Consider the following 20385-nt stretch of genomic DNA (forward strand, 5'->3'; position numbering starts at 1 on the left):
CGGCAGGAGGTATATGCGGATTACAGGCATGCTGGTGGCAGTTGCTCTGTTGGTCCTTAGTGGGGTCTGTCGTTTTGCAGTCCAAAGGGGACAATAAAATTCACTCACTCGTGCTCTGCTTGCAATTTCCCTCTTTTTGCACCATCAGGATGACTAGTACATGAAGTTTTCAGGCAACGGGGTAGATAAAGGGAGCATTTAGTAACTCACAAGTGGTTTAGCAAAATAATTGGAAAACAGCATTTTAGAACAAAAGCAATGAGATGTGCTGATCTGTTGGTAATTCATTGGGGAAAAAATACCTTGTGTTGGGTTGGTGTAGAGAAATGCTGCACTTTGCTTAATAACGTTGCCTACAGGATCTTGGCTAATTGTGAGGGGTTTAATATCTTACAAGTCTTGTCAGGTTTTGAAGCACCAGTTGTCAGAAGCTGTGCCATTGCTGGAGTGAGAGACGGGGGCACAAGGTCTGGTCAGGTTAACCTTGTTTCTTCCTTCCGTCCTCATGGGGGTACAGCAAGGAAAAGTGTATTTCATGAGTAAGAGTGGTGAGAGGAGCCCAAGTGGTGAATGGAAGAAAAGGCTAAAAGAATGGCAACAAAGACTGTTAGCAATCCTGTTGTAGGTTTCAGACTGAATGTGCTTCTCATGGTTCTCCCGCATCTTCCGTTTATCTCTCAGCTCTCACCCAGTTCCTCCAATTCCCTGGATAATGCAGAGCCACTTCTTCCATTTTCCTATTTTATTTTCTTTGTGCATTTGGCAAATTTTGGTGCTGCCAAGTTAATGCAGCTGTTTTCTGTTTGCACTTTGGGTCCAGTCCTGCAATTAGGTCTTAACTGATTTAAATGTGTCTTTATGTAGACATAAGACTGTCTCCTCTGGAGTCTCTTTGTGGAGCAGAGATTTCTGTGGTTTCTTGCTTGACTGAGGGAAAGAACTCAAGTAGGGAATAAAAATGATTGCTACCTTCTAGATAAGGATCTTGCATTCAAAAGAAGCTAGGTTTAACCAAAATGAGAATTGTGTGTTTAAAATTACCTAATTTGGAAACGTTTTAACTTTGGCTTTGCTTTTTTCCAGTATCGTATCAGAACTAATCTGACTGTTTGAAAGTTAGGGCCTTAGCTGACATAAAAGCTGTCATGCACTAATAAGTGTGAAAATCAGATAAAAACTAAAGATGATAAAAAATTTGATAAAGACAAAAATGGATTCTTGATGCTGAACTGTTAAGAGTTTATTGGTAGATCTTTGTATTTCCTTTATCTTCTCAAATTTCAGTTGTTTTTCATTCCCTTCCACTGAAGGGAATGAAATCAGAACCACTGGAGAAAAATTCTATGAAGTGAAGGCTTGAATCTTACATGAACCATTTCACTTCCTACAACTTCATTAAGGGGGGAAGAGGTCTGACTGTGTAAAATTGGCTTTGGCCAAGTTTACTTTTTTTTTTTTTTTCGCTTTATGAACACATATGTTTGTGTATGTAAAAAAGTAAAATTATAAATGTTGTGTGAATCACATGGAAAAAATCAGTCATTTTCACTGAGGAATGTCACATAGGCAAAAGCCATAGAGGTGTTGGGTTTATTTGGCAAGAATTTTGAATGTGTTACCCATAATCAGGGGGAGGTACGATACGTAGCTTGTCTCAAATACTGCAGCACCTGTTATTATTTAACATTGGGCTATATAGGAGGAAAATAAATAAGAAATAAAGTATTTGATATATTCTGGATTGTCTTCCTTTCAATTTGTAAGGATTTATTTTTAGAAAGCAACTCATATTTTAGGAAGGAGAAGTGTTCTATTTTAAGGCCTATATTAGCTGGGAAGACATCCACTGTTTAATACGATCTTAGTAAAATCTTCCAATTTCTTGATGTTATTGCTAGCCCAAATGGCTTGTGAGAGAGCAGATTCCTCTCTGATTAAGGACTTTGTGTTTATAAGTGTCCTATATACTTAACCCGTAGACTTTGGGAGGGAAGAAAAGTAAAACTTTCCAGACCGTTGTTACATAAAGATGATCAGTAATCCTGTTACAAGATGAATTGCTAGACAGACAGATCCTTGGTAATGCTGCTTGATGGGGGAAAGAGGAGGTATGAAGTTTTGTGCATAGAATCAGACTATATGGAGTTATAGATGCCTGAGTTTGATGCAGATACTTTCAAAACTGTGGATGATGATGAGCTGACTGTCCCGCTGCATGAGCTCTAGCACAGCAACATACATACTGCCCCACATTTAATGACGTTCTTTATTTTTTCTCCTCTCTTTCCAGAAAAAACAAAGCCAGCCTCAGATGAGTCACAGCCACACAGTAGTGCCATCGGTCCTGTCATTGGTATAATACTGTCCCTTTTTGTCATGGGAGGAATGTACTTTGTTTGCCAGCGAGTGGTGTGCCAGCGCTATGCCGGGCCCAATAGTCCTTTTCCACATGAGTATGTCAGTGGCACCCCTCATGTCCCTCTTAATTTTATTGCTCCGGGAAGTTCTCAACACGGCACTTTTACTGGTAAGGACGATAAGGACCTTGCGTCTAATCGGTACCGTTACATTGCCTGGATTTGGAGTTTTACAGGTTATTAAGAGTGCTGGATGCGGAGTTTTCAAAGAGCAGAAATTAGATGGTGTTGATCTGCTCAGTGGTTTTGGTATAAATCTGTCATTTTGGATCAAATATGCAAAAACTATTAGCTACATTCCATTAGGCATCTTGCCAGATTTTCAAAAGTGGTTTTTGTGCTAGGCTGCATCTGCATAGATATCTATCTTTCTGATAGAAAATCTACAGTATTTTGCCAGTGAAAGCATGGTCTTTAAATAGGTTACTTCTGGTGTATGTAATAAAGCCTGGGTTTTGAACAGTACTTCTTACCTAAGGCCTGCAAAATACTATGAAGAGTAGTGAACCACGTGCAGTATTGGAAACTCAGAAAGCATGTGCCACTCAGCATTCTAGTGAGAGCTCTGCTGAGCTGCTCTGTGTCTTGTACTCAGGTGTCCTTGTGTCTGTCCTATCCATCAAAGGTCTTTAGACAGTTTTCTCCTGTCCGCTCAGGACAGGTTTTTCCACAGTGGAAGGAAGCAGAAGTGAAGCAGCTTAGTTTACTATGATACAGAAAAGCAGGAGATAAACCTCCCTCACCAAAGTTAGAACAGCAAATGGGGAAGAACACAAGCAGTCTGGCTTTGGTTTTGTAGTCGCTGCTCATTGCCTGAAGCGTAATGAAAACATCCCCTTTGGTTTAGCCCATCTCTGAGAGAGCTTTCCTGTTTGCTTTTGGACACAGTATTCTCTCTGTGTCTCAGTCCTTCATCTGTAAAACAGCAAACTTCTCTACCTCACAAAGGGCTCAAAGCATCCATCCGGAGAAGTGCATGCAGCTCCAACGCTAAGATTGAAGGAGGACTTGAAGTACACATAAAAGCATAAAAGGATATTCAGCTAATACATAAGAACCCAGAAACCTGATACAGACATCAAAGTAAACACTTAAATGATGTACCTCAAATTATTTTACAAATGTAAAATACACTTTTCATAGAAGAAATAGCAAATTCTTGACTACAAAGCCCTGAGAAGAAAGAATATCTCTTCGTATTGTTTAGGAAGCTGGAAAGTAAATGTTTGCCTGTAAACCTGCTGGACAGGGTCAGAATACAAGAAATTCATACTTTGGAGTGATAGGAGTCTGCTTTTCATGTCAGCTGAAAATAAGACAGATGATAACTTAAAGACAAATGAAAAGATGTGGCACTTCTTCATATTAAACACATTTTTAAGATGTGCTCATTGTTGTTTTCTTCTAGCCATGACTTTGAAGACAGCCGGATACAACTTAGATTTAGCCTTTCTTGCACTTTAATGACTTTGGTCAGCTGTTCCTGATTAAATTATGTTTTCATGGTTATCAAGAGGTTTTTGTGGTAGGAAATAAAATTTGAGGATGAAATCATTGCAGGTAAAACCTTTGAAGTGGTGTTTTAAATTGGACTTCACACTAAAGCTTTTGTAATTAAAGCAAGTATCGGTAGGTTTCATCTGTACCTCTGTAGGTGTTAAACTAAGCTGTCATTCTGATTCTCATTCGTATTTGTTTGGTTTTTCAAATCCAGAGTGCTGTGACAGGTTACAACAGCTGAAAATACTACCATTGATGTTAATTCTAAAGAAAAGACACAGGTTCCTAATACCGTGGCATTTCCAAAAAAGATAAATAGTTGTGAATGATGATTACAAATAAAGTCACTCTGCTTGTATTGAATGTTTCCTGCATCTGAAAAATTTCTGAAACCTTCCCAAACTAAACTTTTCCATTAGCACTGAATAGTCTGACAGGAAGAAGCTGAAAATGTATTGTCTGATTTAAGTGTATATTGGAGTAAAACAGATGGAGGAATGTTGTCTTCCCTTTTCCTGTCACCTAGGTTTCTTTCCCTTTGTCTCTGCTGATTTTCAGTTTAAGCAGTGATTTTTTTTTTCATTAAAACTGAATATTTTTTTTTGCTGCTGTTTGTGTACTTGCAATTGAATTTCTTTGGATGGAAATGAAATTTTTTGAGGTCTCTAGCTTGTTTGTCTTGGGCAGTATATAACATTTGTTTTGCAAATGTCTGAGTTTGTTTAATTGGAAAATTTCTTAATTAACAGTTTGAGTGAAAAGTTTGTTTCAGCTGTTCTGGAGATTCCTTTCTCAGCAGACTGTGAGAGCAGGTTGCGAGTTCAGTGCTGCAGTGAGACAATAGGTGGTCTGGGGGTGAGAAGATAAGTTTACAAAATGTGTTGCTCCTTGTAATCCAGAAGTTTTTACATAAAACACTGTTCCCAAAGTGACAAGCAGTAGCATTGCACGGGTTTGCCAAGCTGTGGATTTGTTTTCTGTTTTGCATTGGTAGATAAAATTGTGGTTTACGTAACTTTGTTTTCCTCTCTGTCTCACTGCAGGCATCTCTTGTGGAAAGTCCATGATTAGCTCCATGAGTCTCATGGGAGGAAGCAGTGGTGCCCCCTTATATGACAGAAACCATGTTACTGGAGCCTCTTCAAGTAGTTCATCCAGCACTAAAGCCACTTTCTACCCACAGGTAATGTCTTGAAAATACACCTCTCTGTTAAGTATCTCCCAGTTCTGAAGGAAAGAAAGATGAAAATGTATGTTACTGAATAGAGTGTTAATAACGGTTGGTCTTGGGTGTTAATAGTTTATGATATACAGGCCAAGTTGGACACATCACAAAATCACTTTGTTGTAGTCCATCAAGATTACACAATGCTTTATGATGTCTAAAATGTTTTGTTATTAGAGTGATACTCAGCTGGGTTGTTCCTGGGTACTTCTGTTCTTCTGTCTTGACTCCCTTGGAGATGCCACCTCCTTTGTTCTTTGTAAACTCTGATGTCAGTGGCCCAGTGATATTTTGCACTGCATAATGCTGCAGGCACACATGGAATAAAAAGACAAACAAGATGTGACAGGACTGGAATGCAGACGCCTAAGAAATAAGCTCAGCTTGCTGTTTAGATGAAGTGTCAATTGTTATTTCAGAAAACCAAGTGCGTGCACTGGGAGAAAACATTGGTACCCGGCAGAGGTTGCTCTGCTTGGGTTTTTTCAGCTGTAATTTAGCTTCGTTTCTGGCTTTAATTGTTGGAAGTGACAGAATTTTAGTCCCCTTATCAAGAGCTTCATGAATTCAAAGATGTATACTAAAAATGGCCATGATTCTCTAAGAATATGTAGGAGAGACTGTTTGCCAGCATTTTGTCATATGAGTTTTCTCCCATAGTGTTTCTGAGCAATACATACGTTCATTCTTCTGTTCACACAAGCTTGCAGAGTCAATCTGCTGGCTAGTGAGGCAATTCTTCTGTAGTATTTAATCAGGAGACCACATACTGTGTGGGTATATATGCATTTGTGTTAACATATAAACCGTTATGCTACGTATGGGCATTTTGATTTGTGTTTGACCAGTGACAAATGTGCCCTCTCTCCCCTTGAGGAGGACAAAGATGAAAAAGAGAGGCTTGTGGGCTTATCTATTGGTAAGGTAAAATCGGTTACCTGTTCCTCGCATTACTTTCTCAATGAAGCCATCAGGAAGCTAGTCACAGCTAGCAGATGTTTGGAACTCAGCAGCCCTCCTAATTTAGCTTGTCCCGTGCTTCACCGGTGTCTCTGTAACACGCTGAACAATGTCATGCTGGTACCTGATTGATGGGTCAGTGCCACACTAAAATGGATGAACAGAAAAAACTTAGCTGAATTTATATAAAAAACCCTTACTTAAATAAGTCTTGAAAGAGGCCCAAGAGCTGATCTGCCTGTGCCATTCTGTATCTGTGTCAGCCAAAAGATCAACTCTTCTGCTGGACTTCTGGCATAAGCTAATCTGGGAATTCTTCATCCACACTTCCCATTCCAGGCTATGTCAGTCAGAACCTGCAGGGGTGATGCCAGCCTTTCCTTCCCGAAGGACGTGCTGGATTCTTAGAAGAAAGCTGTTGCAAGGGCTTAGTAACGTGACAGTTACTGCTTAATCCAAATATTTGGGTCAGTTCTACCTGGTAGCTCATTATGCAGCTTTAGGTTAATAATAAAAAGGAGAGATCTGAGCATGGAGTTGTGTTGCCTTTTTTGTTTTGTTTTGCTTAACGTAGTTGTACTGAGAGATGGTCCAGTGAATAGAGGCTAGGAAGGAATTGGTATTGGTGGAGTTAGGCCGGTTATACCTGAGAGTCTGGCCACGGGCATCCTGGCTGACACTGGTATTTTAATCTGAACGTTAAGTGGTGTTGATGCAGTTCAGGGTGCTAGTAGAAGAGAATCCAGAAGCAGCATGCAGTGCTCCTCCAAGGAAGAGGATTTCTGGAAGATACTCTTAGGGCAATTACTTACCGTTCCCCACAGCTAGCAATGAGTGATATTCAAGCTTGTCTCACCTCACATGAATCTGAATGCAGGGCTTGTTAGTGTTTGTACTAATGAGCTCAACTCAGTGGCCGAGGATCATTTTGCTAGGCGCTGCGCAGTGAAGTTCAAACCAATGATCTCCACTGCCGTGATTTTACAGTAGTATTATGAGGGAAGAGCAGGGGCAGAGGAAGGATACTATCATGGTCGCTGTGGCAGGCCATGGCTTGGCAGAATGCCCAGGACAGGCTGTGTACAAGATGCTGACATCAGTAGCAAGGCCCTACCATCAAGGGCAATGCTGTAATTTTCCACGCTGGAAGGGATGAAGTGCTCTTCTTGTTTTTAGGCCGATATCCTGCCGGCCATGTCAGGGGTTCTGCTTCCTGCTAGGGGAAGAATCCTAAAGGATTCTGAAGCATAATAAACTGTTTTCCTAGCACGAGGGTTACCAGCCACCGTGTATATGCACACACAGGCTAGGGCAGGCTATAACAATTTTGTAGCTCTTAGGCTCTTTGCATTGTGAACTGTGCCAAAGTGACATGTTTACAGAACAGCAGTAAAAAGGTAGTATTCAGGGAAGCATGGAGTTGTATTAGTTACAGTAAAGGAACTTTGGCCTCCTGACCCTACTGTTGACTGGGAGTATGTTTAGGGGCTGGAACAGACAGTTTCCCATTAGCATCTGCTGAGGCTGATATTGGTCGTTATGTCCAAGGAAGTGCACTGAGATTCAGCAAAACTGGCTCTAATTTCCAGCTTTACCCCAACCTTCCAGCGTGATAACAGATGCAGCAAGGAAGAAAATTCCCTGTACTGTGAGAGCTTTGAAGGCCTGCAGTGTAAGTAAGCCCAGTGTAAAGTCTCATAATAAACTTCTGTGATCTTTGAAAATATATTAACCCACCCAAGTGGCAAGGAGAGGAAACTAAAATAAGGATGAGTGACAAGCTGAAGGTGTAAATATTTTCAAAATAATTAGAGTTGTATTATTAACCCAGACTTTTGCACTGCTTTTTCCTGTTCTTCCTAGATTTTGAACCCACCTCCTTCCCCAGCTACCGATCGCTCCCTGTATAATGCGGAGATGTTTTATTCCTCAAACATTCCTTCAACCACGAGATCTTACAGGTACAGCTCAGATAAGAAGGTTTGACAAATCTTCTATTGATTTGGCCTTTCGTTTTGGATCTTAAGCAAAATGTTCTTGTTCCACTTTACCTTGTTTAAAAAAACTCTTTCCCTCTCTTAATAAATGACCATGCAAATGGGGGTTATGCCAGGTTTGATGTTAAGCATTGACTTTTTGTTCTTACTTTTGTACAACAGGGTTTAGCACCTTTCAATACAGTGTTGCTGTGTAACAATGCAATATATATAGGTTATATTACTATGTAACAGTCACTTAGCATCCTCTATAGAGAAGGTTCCTGTTTTCTCTTCAGTTCCTCAAGCTTATCATAAAACCCTTTGATGAGTCAACCTATCTGTTAGTGACGAGGCTAAATGGTCATGGTGGTCTCCTCTGGCTGGTCAGGGGCTGGAAGAAAGCACGGCCAGCTGAGGGTAGTTGTGCCGTTCAGATTTAACACAGTTCAGGTACTTTTTTGTTGGGTTCCTATGAAAACCTGAATTAAGGCTCATATAGTATTAATGAGCAGGCATCTTGACCAAGGACACAGAGCTGTTCATTTTCGTATCACTCTCTTTGTCTTTCTTTTTCCCCCCAATTAATGCATGTGCTTTTTGTTTTGGTTTGGTTTTTTTGCAGGCCATACCTTATACGAGGGATAGCTCCACCCACAACCCCATGCAGCACAGATGTTTGTGACAGTGACTATACTACTAGTCGATGGAAGGCCAACAAATACTATATAGATTTAAATTCAGACTCAGACCCTTATCCCCCTCCACCCACGCCTCGCAGTCAGTACATGTCGGCAGAAGAAAGTTGCCCTCCGTCTCCTGCCACGGAACGAAGCTATTTTCACCTCTATCCCCCTCCACCCTCTCCTTGTACAGATTCCTCGTGACCTCAACAGAAGGAACTTTTCCTGTAAATATTTTAAAATATGAACAGATTTAAAATATATATTTTATGATTTAAAAATAAATCGGGGTGGGAATTCAAAAAAGAAATGTGAATAAAAATGGGTGGGAGGGACGGGGCTGTGAAAAATTGTACAGAGGAAGAATATTTATAAAATTGATTTTTTTAACTTAATTTCCATTCTTTTGTGCCATATTTGCCTTTTTGAAGTCATGAAAATGACTCGGTCTCCAAAGGATTTGGGGAGGGAATGTTGAGCCTTTTTGCATTTTTAAGTCACCTTTTTACATGCAAAGTGTATGTAATTCTTTCTGTTAATGTGAGACGAGAAAGCGAAGTGGCTTGTGGGAGAAGTCTAAAGAAAGATGTAAGTTTATTTGCAGACAAGAAAAGCGTGTTTAAATACCACTGTCAGTATCTCATCCCTTCACCACCACTGGGAGAAAATGTGCAAAGATCGCAACCCGTAGATGTTCCTGTTGGCACGTAAGCTGAATGCTTCCCGGCAGAACTTGTGTGCTGAGACCTGGATTTCAAACCTCCCTCTCCATTTGCTTAGCGTTGAACTGGAACAACACTTCTTTTGTCCAAATCTTCCAGCTTAGCTAGGCCCACAGGCACCATGCTCCGCTTCATGTCAGTGCCGCTCTGCCCATGGCCAGTTCTGGAACCGATTCAAGAAATAACCAGCCCTGAAGAACTTGGTTTAGCTCCAGTCAGTTCCCCACTTGACTGGGTGAATGGTAGCAGAAGCAGTTGTATTGACCTGTGGTCAGACTCACCATTTTAATTGCGATGAAACCAAGCTTCTTCGTCCTTCCTTGTGAGGCTTTGATGACTGGGAAGATGCTGTCAGCTCCTTCTCAAAATGCAGTGCTAGTTCTCTTTTCCCCAAGTCCAGTAATTCACTGTGCCAGGTCTCTGAGATCTTCACCTGTGTTGATTTGATCAGAGAATTGCTTCATCTCTAATGTTTGTTTTCCAAAGTGGAATGATATTGGAATCACTTGTATACCTTTAAATGAGGAAAGTTCTTTGGTTTTTAATCAGTGTTTGTAGAAAATGGTGTCTGCATAGCTCAAAACAAAAACATCTGCCATTCAAACAGTTTAGTCATATCTCATAAAAATTCAAACAAAATTAGTTCAGGTTTAGAAATAGACAGAAAATCACGGGGGAGGAAGGAAAGGAGACAAATACTTCTTTCTAATTGTGTTGCAATGAAAAAGATAAACTCTCATGCAAACTGCTGTAACCTAGGGACATCATGATCAGCAAAGTATTTATGTTCCAACTCCTACCCAAAAAAAACGCTTTGGGGTGGGGGGCTAGGATCAGTCCCTTTCAAAATACAGAAGGTAAATTTGTGCTTTGATGGCTCTCTTGCTGTAACAAAAGGGATTGTGTATTGTATGGCACTTTATAAATTCAGCTCTGGTGATGATGATGTGAGTGCCTGCTTGGGACATCTGAGGGAGGTTCTGCATATGCAGAGTGACTCACACCTGTTTTCTGTATTCTGCAGCTGCTGAATAATAGATGTGCTGAGCCTTTGATAGCCTTAATATTGGTGGTAACAATGAAAACTTTTTTCTTGTTTGAACTTAAATTGTACTTGATTTGGGGTCTTTTTAACAAGTTCTTTGAGAGCACATCAGAGGAACCCTACAACTCTGGGTTAGAGGTTTTTGTTGTGGTGGTGGAGGGGTTAGGACCACAGTGTTCTGATCCAGTTTGTGTTTTCAGATTTATTAGTCCAGATCTGTTCTTTCTATCTATATTGGTCAAGGATAGGATTTGTATTGTCGCAGGTGTGTTACTAAAACTCTTAAAGTAGCTTTTATTACTGTCATGTCTAAATTTTCACTTGACAGATTGAGCACAAAGAAGATGCCCACTGGTTTTCTTGGAGAAAGATTATAGAATTGGAGAGTACAGCACTGGAGTTTAAGAGTAGGTTCTTTCCCAATGCCCTATCAACATTAGTAGTTCTGTAGTATGCTAAGAGGGACAAGGTTATATTTACTCTTGGAGTGTCTTGGCAGATCTCTGAACAAGTGTTAATGGTTTGGTGAAACAAAGCAATTGTCAGGTGATCATGTTTCAGTGAACTAAATCAGGAATATAGATCCACAGGATATTTTATGTACCACGTCAATCATATAAAGGAGTACTTGTTCTGCATTACAGCAGTTGGTAGTCCAGTTTCATATCATATGTCATTTTGTGCCTGATAACTATTCACCATTTATAATGAATTCATTAGTTTAGTTGTTTCATGTTACAGTTCTAGCTTAGAGACATACTACATTAATTTTCCTGTATAACTGTAATGCAAAATTACATTGATTATTTTTTTTCCCATTAAACCACTGTTCTTTTTTAAGAGCCACAACTATAACAACCCTAACCACTTCATCTGAAAACTTGTATCCTATTACAAAGTTTGGGGTTGAGTCCAAGAAAATTAGCATTCTTGCTGAGAGCTAAACTGTCTTAAGAGTCAAATTCTTTTGGAGCTTAGGTATTCAGAAGGAAGGAACCACTTGCTGAATGGGGTGGATTAAACAGAGCCTCATACTGCAGATGTTTGGTGAGAAATTGCCTCTTCTGAGGCACTTAAAGTTTGGTGGTCAGAATCTAAGCCCCACATTGCTCCACAATACCGACTTTAAAACTAAAAAGAATTTCTATACAAATTTAGCATCTTAAGATTTAAATACTAAATATCATTTTTGTTTGCTGTAGACTATATACTTTAAAGCATTACTGCACTCCTGGTGCTAGAGAAGACCAGAAAGAAAATTTGACTGACAGGAGCTACTTGTCTCCAGAAATATCCTCAGTGTGCTCTTAGTGGTTTCCATCCTGTAAACTTTCAGGCTAAAACATAAAAAACAGTTGCTATTTTTGTCTAGATCAGGATGGGAGAAAGAGTTGCAGGGGTTTAGTGAATGCATATGACAAGTTGTGGCAGTTTGGGGCTGAATGGAAAATAAGTGGAGGTTTTGGTGAGGTTTAGGCATAGTTTCAATAGTGCAGAAGTTTTCTATGAGAAAGCTGACTGAAATATTAGAAGAGTTCTCCCCTGAGAAGCTGCAGGGGGATGCATGTGATTGGACTACCTGTGTGAGCTTGTGAGTACTTGAATCGGTGTTTTCAATCATGTTTTCCAAGCCCATTATGACTGCATATTAGCACTTGAAAGAGCTCAGGGTGTAATATAGAACTGTGTCTGAAGAGCAGCTAGTAATAGGCAAATGATATGGTTGATTTTGTGTTACATTTAAAGGACAGATGTCCTAGCAGAGAGCAGCTTACCGGCTTCCAGCACAGTCATGAAAGCAGCTACTCGGGTCATCTTCTCATCTGTAGAATTTGTCCTCTCTGCAGGACAGATGTAGCAGCGGTGTGAAGCTGTAAGGTAAATGGACAAGTTGTGATCTTTGACAGCAGTATTCTTTAATTTCAAGTAAATGTTTTGTGTAAATTATAGCTTGACTTTACTTCAGCTAGACTGGTCAACAGCCAGTGCACCCTGAAATTTGCAATGGAAGTAGTTAATTTGTTTGATGTTGCTGGATGATTTTGAGGAAACTTTGTTAGCACTATCCCAACGGTCTTACTGGTTCCGTTTTCTTCTGTCTGGACAGATCACTAAAGAGCACTTGGGCTACAATTAAGCTAAATCTGTATGTATGACAAAAAATGTTTCCTTTAGGATAGTGTCATAGTACAAAATGCCTCATGTCTAAAAATGAGACTGTGCCATTATTGGCGTGTTCTAAAGAGAAAGGTAGAAATGAGAGGAAACAAGTTTCTATTGGAATGATGGGTTTGATTTTCTGTAATAAACCTTCATCTCTCTAGTTTGAAAAGGGCGCAAGCACTTCCCTAAAAGTTCTGATTCTTTTCAAAGTAACAACAAAACAGTTTCTTCCCTCAACACCTGTTCTGCACACCTAGAATGGGCCTTCTGGAAATCTCCGGGCCTATTTATCCTAGATCTATTTTCCATCTGATATCTAGAAGATAAGATGCTAGATGTAGGACTCGTCACGTTCTCCCTATTTTTATGCCAACTGGTGCCTCTTGGATTCTGGGGCTTTTGAAATATTGAAGCTCTGTGCACAGCAGTGAAAAAGGATTTGGAAGCAGGAGCATTCAGTAAGGGCTGGTCACACCAGGCTGATGTGCCAGCAACAAGGACGTTCCTCCATTGCCTGCAGGGTCAGATCCCTTTGCTAGGAAGAGCTCCTCTGCTACCCTTCATCAGAGCCTCTGGAGCATGTTGTACTACTTTATGAGTATGGTCAGTCACACTTCACAGAAGTTGTGTGTCCTTGTTTGCTTCGTTTTCGGAAGCAGATCTTTTCTGATGTCAGACATTTTGTTGGGGTAATACGTTGAGCTGGTCCAAATGAGTAGCTGTGCCTATAATTGTACTACAAGTGATAGCCATTAATGTCAGGAAATGAAAACAGAAGGCAAGCATGTTCCCAGTAATTAATAACACACGAGAGTGCCTGGCATGGAGCCCTGAATTAGAAGTAACACTTTTGCTGTTACGGTGCTGAAGGACATTTTATAAATGTCCATGTTTGGACAGAGCCTTAGACAAGCCACAGTCAAAGATGACAGTTGTTTACAGATCAGTTATTCAGTTGTTTCTATGTTTTTATTATGCCTTCATTATGAATTATGAGTCCAGTCCTCACGATAAATTGGGTTGTCTCTAGAAGATTCAGGGAAGGCCAAATCCTAAGTTCTGAGAGGTATCCTGGTTTTGCTGCTGTTCCCTTAGGTATTGCAGCACTTTATGTTCATCATTAAATGTAGAAAAACCCCTTTCTACAGCTATTGTAAGTTTAGCTAAACAGCATAAGGTATTTACCACACGTTAAAAGAAATATTAATATACATAGATAATTTCAATCCTGTCAAGTCTTCTAGCTCTCTTTCCTGAGAACACTTACTCTAGTTTTTGTAAAGGGTATTTTTCTTTAATTTGCTTGAGGTTGCCAACTACACTGTGGGCCTTTCCACATAAGATTGTACTCCCTGGAGGGAAAAAAGGAAAAATTGGTTTTAGATCAATGTTAAGCATGCTGATAGGAATGATGGAAACCAGTCTGATACAAATGGCTTCTGCATTCCACAACAAAATACTTCAAAGTGCCATGTCCTGACATACTGACAGTGCTCCCGGCCTCCCATGACAGCAAGCTGCCACGTCCTGGCTGTTCCCAGCGTGAACCACGGCCCTTGTCGCAGCCCACCTCTGGAGTCAGGGGCTGGGTTCTCTCCAGCCAACACAGAACCCTGGTGGATGGAAGACCACAATGGCAATTCCTAAATGAGTCATTTTATATTGATAAAATACGTGCATACAGTGTGCTTAGAAGGACTTTTCAGAGGGGAAAAGCAAGTTTGGCAGCTACAGTAAGTGACAGACGAATTCACTGGCGTTCACATTTTGAAAAGCAAGTACTCCTGTTGATGCACCTTTCTCTAAATACGAATGTCGCTATTCCTGTGGCAGCATTCCCAGGGTCGCTCTTTTTGACAGAGGGAGCAATATTCCAGTTTGATTTGTACAGAGATCCTGCACTAAGTAAGTAAGTACAGAAGTATTTTGGTTGCAACTACAAATACAATATTTGTAAATGGAATTCATCAGCCTGTGGAGATAAAACAAAAGCTGCTGAAAATGGGAGGACTGCTTTGCTGTTTTATGCGAAATTCGGAGGGCGTCACACACAAAACCCTTAACCCAGACTGCTTTCTTACTTACCTAATTGTATCGCAATTGCTGCTATTGTAAATGTACGTGAGTATACAAAGAGTACCAAGAATTTTTATGATAAAACCCCCACACAATCTTTTTTATATTAAAATGTGTATTCTGCAAACAGCCTAATAATTACAGCTTTATATTTTGTATCATTTTGTAGCATTTATTACTACAAAAGACAACCAAACCCAATACTTCAGTGCCTTGTGTATTTTAAACACTTCGGCATATTAACTGGGGAAAAAGAAAAGCCTTAATTCACAAGTGCCCTCAAGAATCATATGTAGGTTTTACTCCACTGGTTTTAACAAAGCTTTGTATCATTTTTAGGGTTCTCTTCAGTTAAAATACATCATCCACAAGTTTTGGAACTAACTGAAGGCAGACAACTTCTGAATTTTTTTAAAGCATGCATCTCTTGAATTCATAATATATTGCAATTTCTCTCAAATGCATTATTTCAAGTGAAGTTTGATTTATATATTCTTACCTATTTCAACAGAAACCTGTCAAAAATACCTAATATTAGAAAAAAAAATAATGCCAGTAACCAATGCTTATGTATTTGGGGATTAAATTGATGCTATTATCAGATTGTCACTACAGTACTTCTCATTAAAGCCATTAAATCTTTCTTGTGTTACAGAAAGTCTTTACCAATTATTTTTCCAAGCATGGCCTTCTAGCATACAAACAAACTTGGTAATACTGACCTAAGAAAAACTTCTTTGAGGCTTTCATCACTTCAGGCCTTTATATGTTAACAGTTTTCTGGACATGAAACTGCAATGTTTCTTTATGTTAACAAAACCAAAGTCTTGTTTGAAGTAACTGGTATTTTGTATAAATATCTGTACAGATAACAGACTCTGCATTGGTACTATAGATTATGTGGATTTTGTTTTATAATAAATACTTTTAAAAGATTTGATTAGCAGCCCTTTTTATGAGCGAAGCTGTTTCATCATGTACAGTAGAGACAACCAGCCAGTATCACAATTGTTTTAGATACTATTTAAGATAAGGGTAGTGTTGCTGTCTCCTTGTTTTTAACGTTAAAATATTCGACAGCAAGAGCAATGAGGTGAACAGGTTGATTGGAAAATGGATCGCCTTTAAAATTGCAATTGTTAGCTAGCTATAGAACTTACCACAAGTTTGTCAGCATTATGAATTTATCAAAAATATTACACTGCATAAGAATAATCTCTGTGTTTTGACTAGACTAGATCAGATCCGTTTGGTTTTGGTTTTTTTTTAATTGTATGGTATCTTAAATTGATGCTATAGGATGTCAAAGTAAATCTTTTAACTAATGACTGTTTTATGGTGAACATACTTGAAAATTAGTCCCATTGAGTCTAGTTTGGTCTTGATTTCTGCAGTCAGTATTGGTGGTCTCAGATTTGTGAAATTTACCGTATTAACCTGAAAGTCAAAATAATCTTTAGTTGAGATATTCTTTCTCCTGCACGCTGGTTAGATGAAACTCAGAATGAAGGAAGTCTTTCTGAGCAGTCGTTAGCAGTCCTGGTGATGCCCAGTTCCATTTATTTGGATTTTTCCAGGGCAGAAAAAAAATACAGCATACGAACTCAGGAGACACGCTTCTGTTTCCTACAAAGCTATTTCAGGTTTTGTATTGTACTGAACCAGAAAACATTCACAAAAAATTTCCTCTTAGCCACACTACCCTTGCTTAATATGCTTGATGCTTAATATAAATGGACCCTGGACCAGCCATGTGATGACTGCCTAACCCTAGTGATTTATTCTATTACTATGATTAAGATACCGTTGTAATTTGAGGAAAAATACTGAAGGATCTGGACTTCTGGTGTGGTGCACAGCCTGGAAGAGGCCATCCATCATCCTATTGTGTTAGAAAAGTTGGACCAAATCACCCAAAAAACCAGAAAGCTTTTTAAGCTATCCAATGGCATGGAGTGGCCCCACTCTTCCTTCCAGACCTCCTAGCTGTGGCTGGGCTTTCACACCTGAGAAGATGCACAAGGTCTTCATTTCCTGGAGTGGACCCTGCCTGACATGGTGGCTGGTTGCGGGTAGGTGTTTGACACATGTATCTCACACAAGGCATACAGATTTCCTCATGGCATTCATACCTATCATTCCTCCTCCCCTGGTGCCTGAATCACAGATGTTTCAGGGTCTCTCTTGAAAGTGGAGGAGACAGTATTTTTTTTTTTTCCTCCAGAAAACCTTGCTCAGCTGTCTGACTAGATCTTTGTAGTCTTACACTCCCACAGCTTACAGATTCCTTAATTGGGAAATACAGTTCTGTTATATCATTTGTCCCAATGAAATCTGAACTATGTTCCCAGGACCAAACCTGTGCTCACAGGGAAGAATACCTAATCCTAAATCCACTGGTCCTGATCTTTCACAAAACTGCCTCTGCTGTTTACTGTCCAGGGCAGGGCAGGTCAAGGTGTTTGGCTGATTCACTGCAACATCACTGTGGATTCAAGTGGGTAACAAATTGCATCTGGATATGCTAGGAAGTGGCTGAAGTGGTCAAAATGTGTTCTGCCAGAGCGTGGGTGACCCACAGCAGTGCTGAGGAAAAGCCTGATCCCAAATTACACAGGTATCTGGATCTCTTTCCATAGTTCATGCCAGTCCCAAAGCAACTAAGAATGAAATGCTGCTGAACAGAGCAGTGTTGAAGCTATGTTATAGACCCTAAAAAGGTAATTAATTAAGCATGAGTGTGGTGGGTTGACCTTGACTGGATGCCAGGTACCCACCAAGCCACTCTATCACTCCCCCTACTCAGCAGGACAGTGGGGAGAAAATGAGATGGAAAAAAACAGTCATAGGTGAAGATAAAGGCAGTTTAATGAAGCAAAAGCAAAGGTTGTGCTCCCAGAAGCAAAGGAAAACAAAAGATTAATTCTCTACTTCCCTTCAGCAGGCGATGTCCGGCCACTTTCTGGGAAGCAGGGCTTTAGTATGTGTAGCGGTTGTTCTGGAAGACAAACATTGTAAATAACGAATGCCCTCTCCTTCCTCCTCCTTTCTCTTAGCTTTTATTGCTGAGCAGATATCTTGCAGTATGGAATATTCCTTTGGTCAGTTTGGGTCAGCTGTCCTGGCTATGTCCTCTCCCAAGATCTTGCCCGTCCCCAGCCTACTGGGGTGGGGGGAGTGTTGGAGAGACGTCCCCGATGCTGTGCCAGCAGCCAGGACGCTGGCTGTTACCTGCACCTTTCTGCTAGCAATACAGAGCTGTGAGGGCAGCGATGGGGAAAATTAGCCCCATCTCAGCCAGACCCAATACAGCGAGGTAAGTGTGGCCACCTGCTGCCAAAAAGCCCACGCAGACTTACAAGAAGTTCTTCATGTGAAAATAATGCTTTTTAGGCCAGGTATTTCCGAGGTACATTTCACCTGGGGCAGGGATGCTCTGAGGAGGTAAGTGGGAGGCCAGGGGATGGGGGTGCGACCTTCTAGGCAGCGCATGTTGCTGTGGACAGCAGGGTGGAGGGAAGGCGGTGAAGGGTGCGTGCTCTACAGCTTCCACAATAGCAACTGACCCCGGCAGGCTGCCCACAGCCCTGCGTACCACAACCTTTCTCTGAAGAGTCCAGGTGGTTGCTGGAATCTGCTCGGAAAGCACAGATAGGAACTGCGCTGGTATGCGCAGGAGCCAATGCTGTTGTGGTTTTAGGCAGTATGAAAGGGACCCTGCCTATAATTAAGATTGGAGACAAAGCTAGTGTTTGGGAAATGAAGGCTTGATGAGCCAGGCCAATTGCTGGACTCTGAATATATTGCAGAAATGAGATGAGGATAGTAACTGCAAGGGGTAGTGCCAGATCAGCTGGCTAAGATCATAGCTGCAGTGACAATTAGGACAAGAAATTTACTTGTGTCTGCCCGGTTTGGGTTTTTGGTGCATTCCTCATGGAACACAAGAATTGGAAGAGGGGTGGCAGGGGCAGGATAAGGTCTTGAATTTCCTCTTACAATTAGTGATTGGTCTCGTGCCTGTAATTAACATGAATAGTAGGCTTGAGGCTAGAGTTGGCTTTTGGGATAGGAAGATACCAACAGCTTACACATATTCTGGACAGCCTGCTAAGACAGGATCTGGGCTTGCCCTAATTGAGGTTAATGCCTTCTGTTACAATTTCCTGAAGGGAGAACTACTTTGAGAATAAATCTGATTTAAGGGACAGCAACAGCTTTAACAATCTATTACTTGGGGAGCAATGTTTGTTATTGAACTTTGCATGGCCTAGAAGGGTATGAGAAGGACTCATGAGAACATGGCAAATGCTTTCTCTTGTATTTTAATTTAGCTCATTAGGCTATCATTACAGGTTTGATTAAGGCTTAATTCTTAGACTCTCACACTCACTTTTTTAGAGATCTGAATTCCTCCTAAGTTGTAGGGCAATAGATTTATTGTTTACATTCATTTTACTGTAGCCATTTAGTGACACCAGTCACTAAAATTTAGAAGCATTCAAACAGGAATCTGGAAATCTCAGGCTCCAGAAGTTACAGTCCCTAGATGATACGCCTGCAGCATTAGGAAGGGTCGGTATCCTTGCCTTCTCTTTTCTATAGTAGGTTATAATATAAAAAGCCCATTTGTGTATTAGGAACAACAGTGGCAAACGTTCAGTTGCTAGGTTCCCTGAAGCTAGAATTGGGAGAAATGCTCATGTTGGTGAGATTGTGCCCTCAGCTTCTCTTGTACAGATGTGTATCCTTTGCCTGTAATTACAGGGAATTGAGCATGTTTAGGGATTAAAAGAATAAACCTGTTTGATTCAGCAGAATCCTGGAGCCATGAAGGGTGCTGACTGATAGTGGCAAGTAACTAGCCTAGCCCTACACTAACCTAACTACTGAGAACTGATCACAGCCGGGGGGGGGGGGGGGGGGGAGGAAACAAAAACCAACCCACCCACCCACCCACAAAAACCCACCAAACACCACAAGAAAATAGCTCCCATTCAGTTCAATCCTTCTTTTTAACTCCTGATATACTACAGGAGCCAGCAATAAACTGAAACCCAGGTGTTCTACATTTCTCAACCTGAACACTAACCCTGTCCCTTGCAGGAAGGCTGATGAGGGATCCTGGCAGAGAGGGGAACATCTCATAGGCTGTAGCCCTCATCCTTGCCCCTTTTCTCTGCACTTCTGGAAGGTTTATCCAGGAAATATTGAAGTATAAAGTTACGGGAGAAGTATGCAGGCTTCAGAGGACCTGTTTGTGACACAGTTCTACCCAGCTCCTGGGGAACAATGTTTCCTGTGTCTGTTCACATATAGCATTCATCCCACAGGTAGAATTAAATAGGGTTAGGGAAAGTTCAAAGTTTGGGAATCCAAAATAGTGTACTGCTGCGTCTGTACAGGATCAGGCAGTACACTTTAGACTAGACTGAATGGGAACCCACTTCCTACTAGTAGACCTGCTTGTAGGCTCAGACCTGAAAAATCAGGAATTGATGATGAAAGAGATTGAGGAGTATGTGCATTCTGGAGCCCACTGTCCTAACCTGGGCCTTGTGAGAGACAGTGTTCAGCTGGGACAAGTATTTTTTCTCTTTTTGTAAGTTGATATCTTT

General features: G+C 40.7%; 1 protein-coding gene across 1 annotated transcript in view; it reads left to right on the top strand.

Annotated features, from left to right (window-relative positions):
• LRP5 (LDL receptor related protein 5) overlaps positions 1 to 15704 on the top strand; it is a 160958-nt gene extending 145254 nt beyond the window's left edge. The window contains exons 20-23 of the mRNA XM_055813999.1: positions 2291 to 2527; positions 4961 to 5100; positions 7966 to 8063; positions 8704 to 15704. Of these exons, the coding sequence (XP_055669974.1) occupies positions 2291 to 2527; positions 4961 to 5100; positions 7966 to 8063; positions 8704 to 8965 (737 nt within the window). The 3' untranslated portion in view covers positions 8966 to 15704. The remainder of the gene's footprint in view (positions 1 to 2290; positions 2528 to 4960; positions 5101 to 7965; positions 8064 to 8703) is intronic.
• Positions 15705 to 20385: the final 4681 nt, after the last annotated feature.

The sequence above is a fragment of the Falco peregrinus genome, chromosome 9 (genome assembly GCF_023634155.1).
Source record: "Falco peregrinus isolate bFalPer1 chromosome 9, bFalPer1.pri, whole genome shotgun sequence".
NCBI lineage: Eukaryota > Metazoa > Chordata > Aves > Falconiformes > Falconidae > Falco > Falco peregrinus.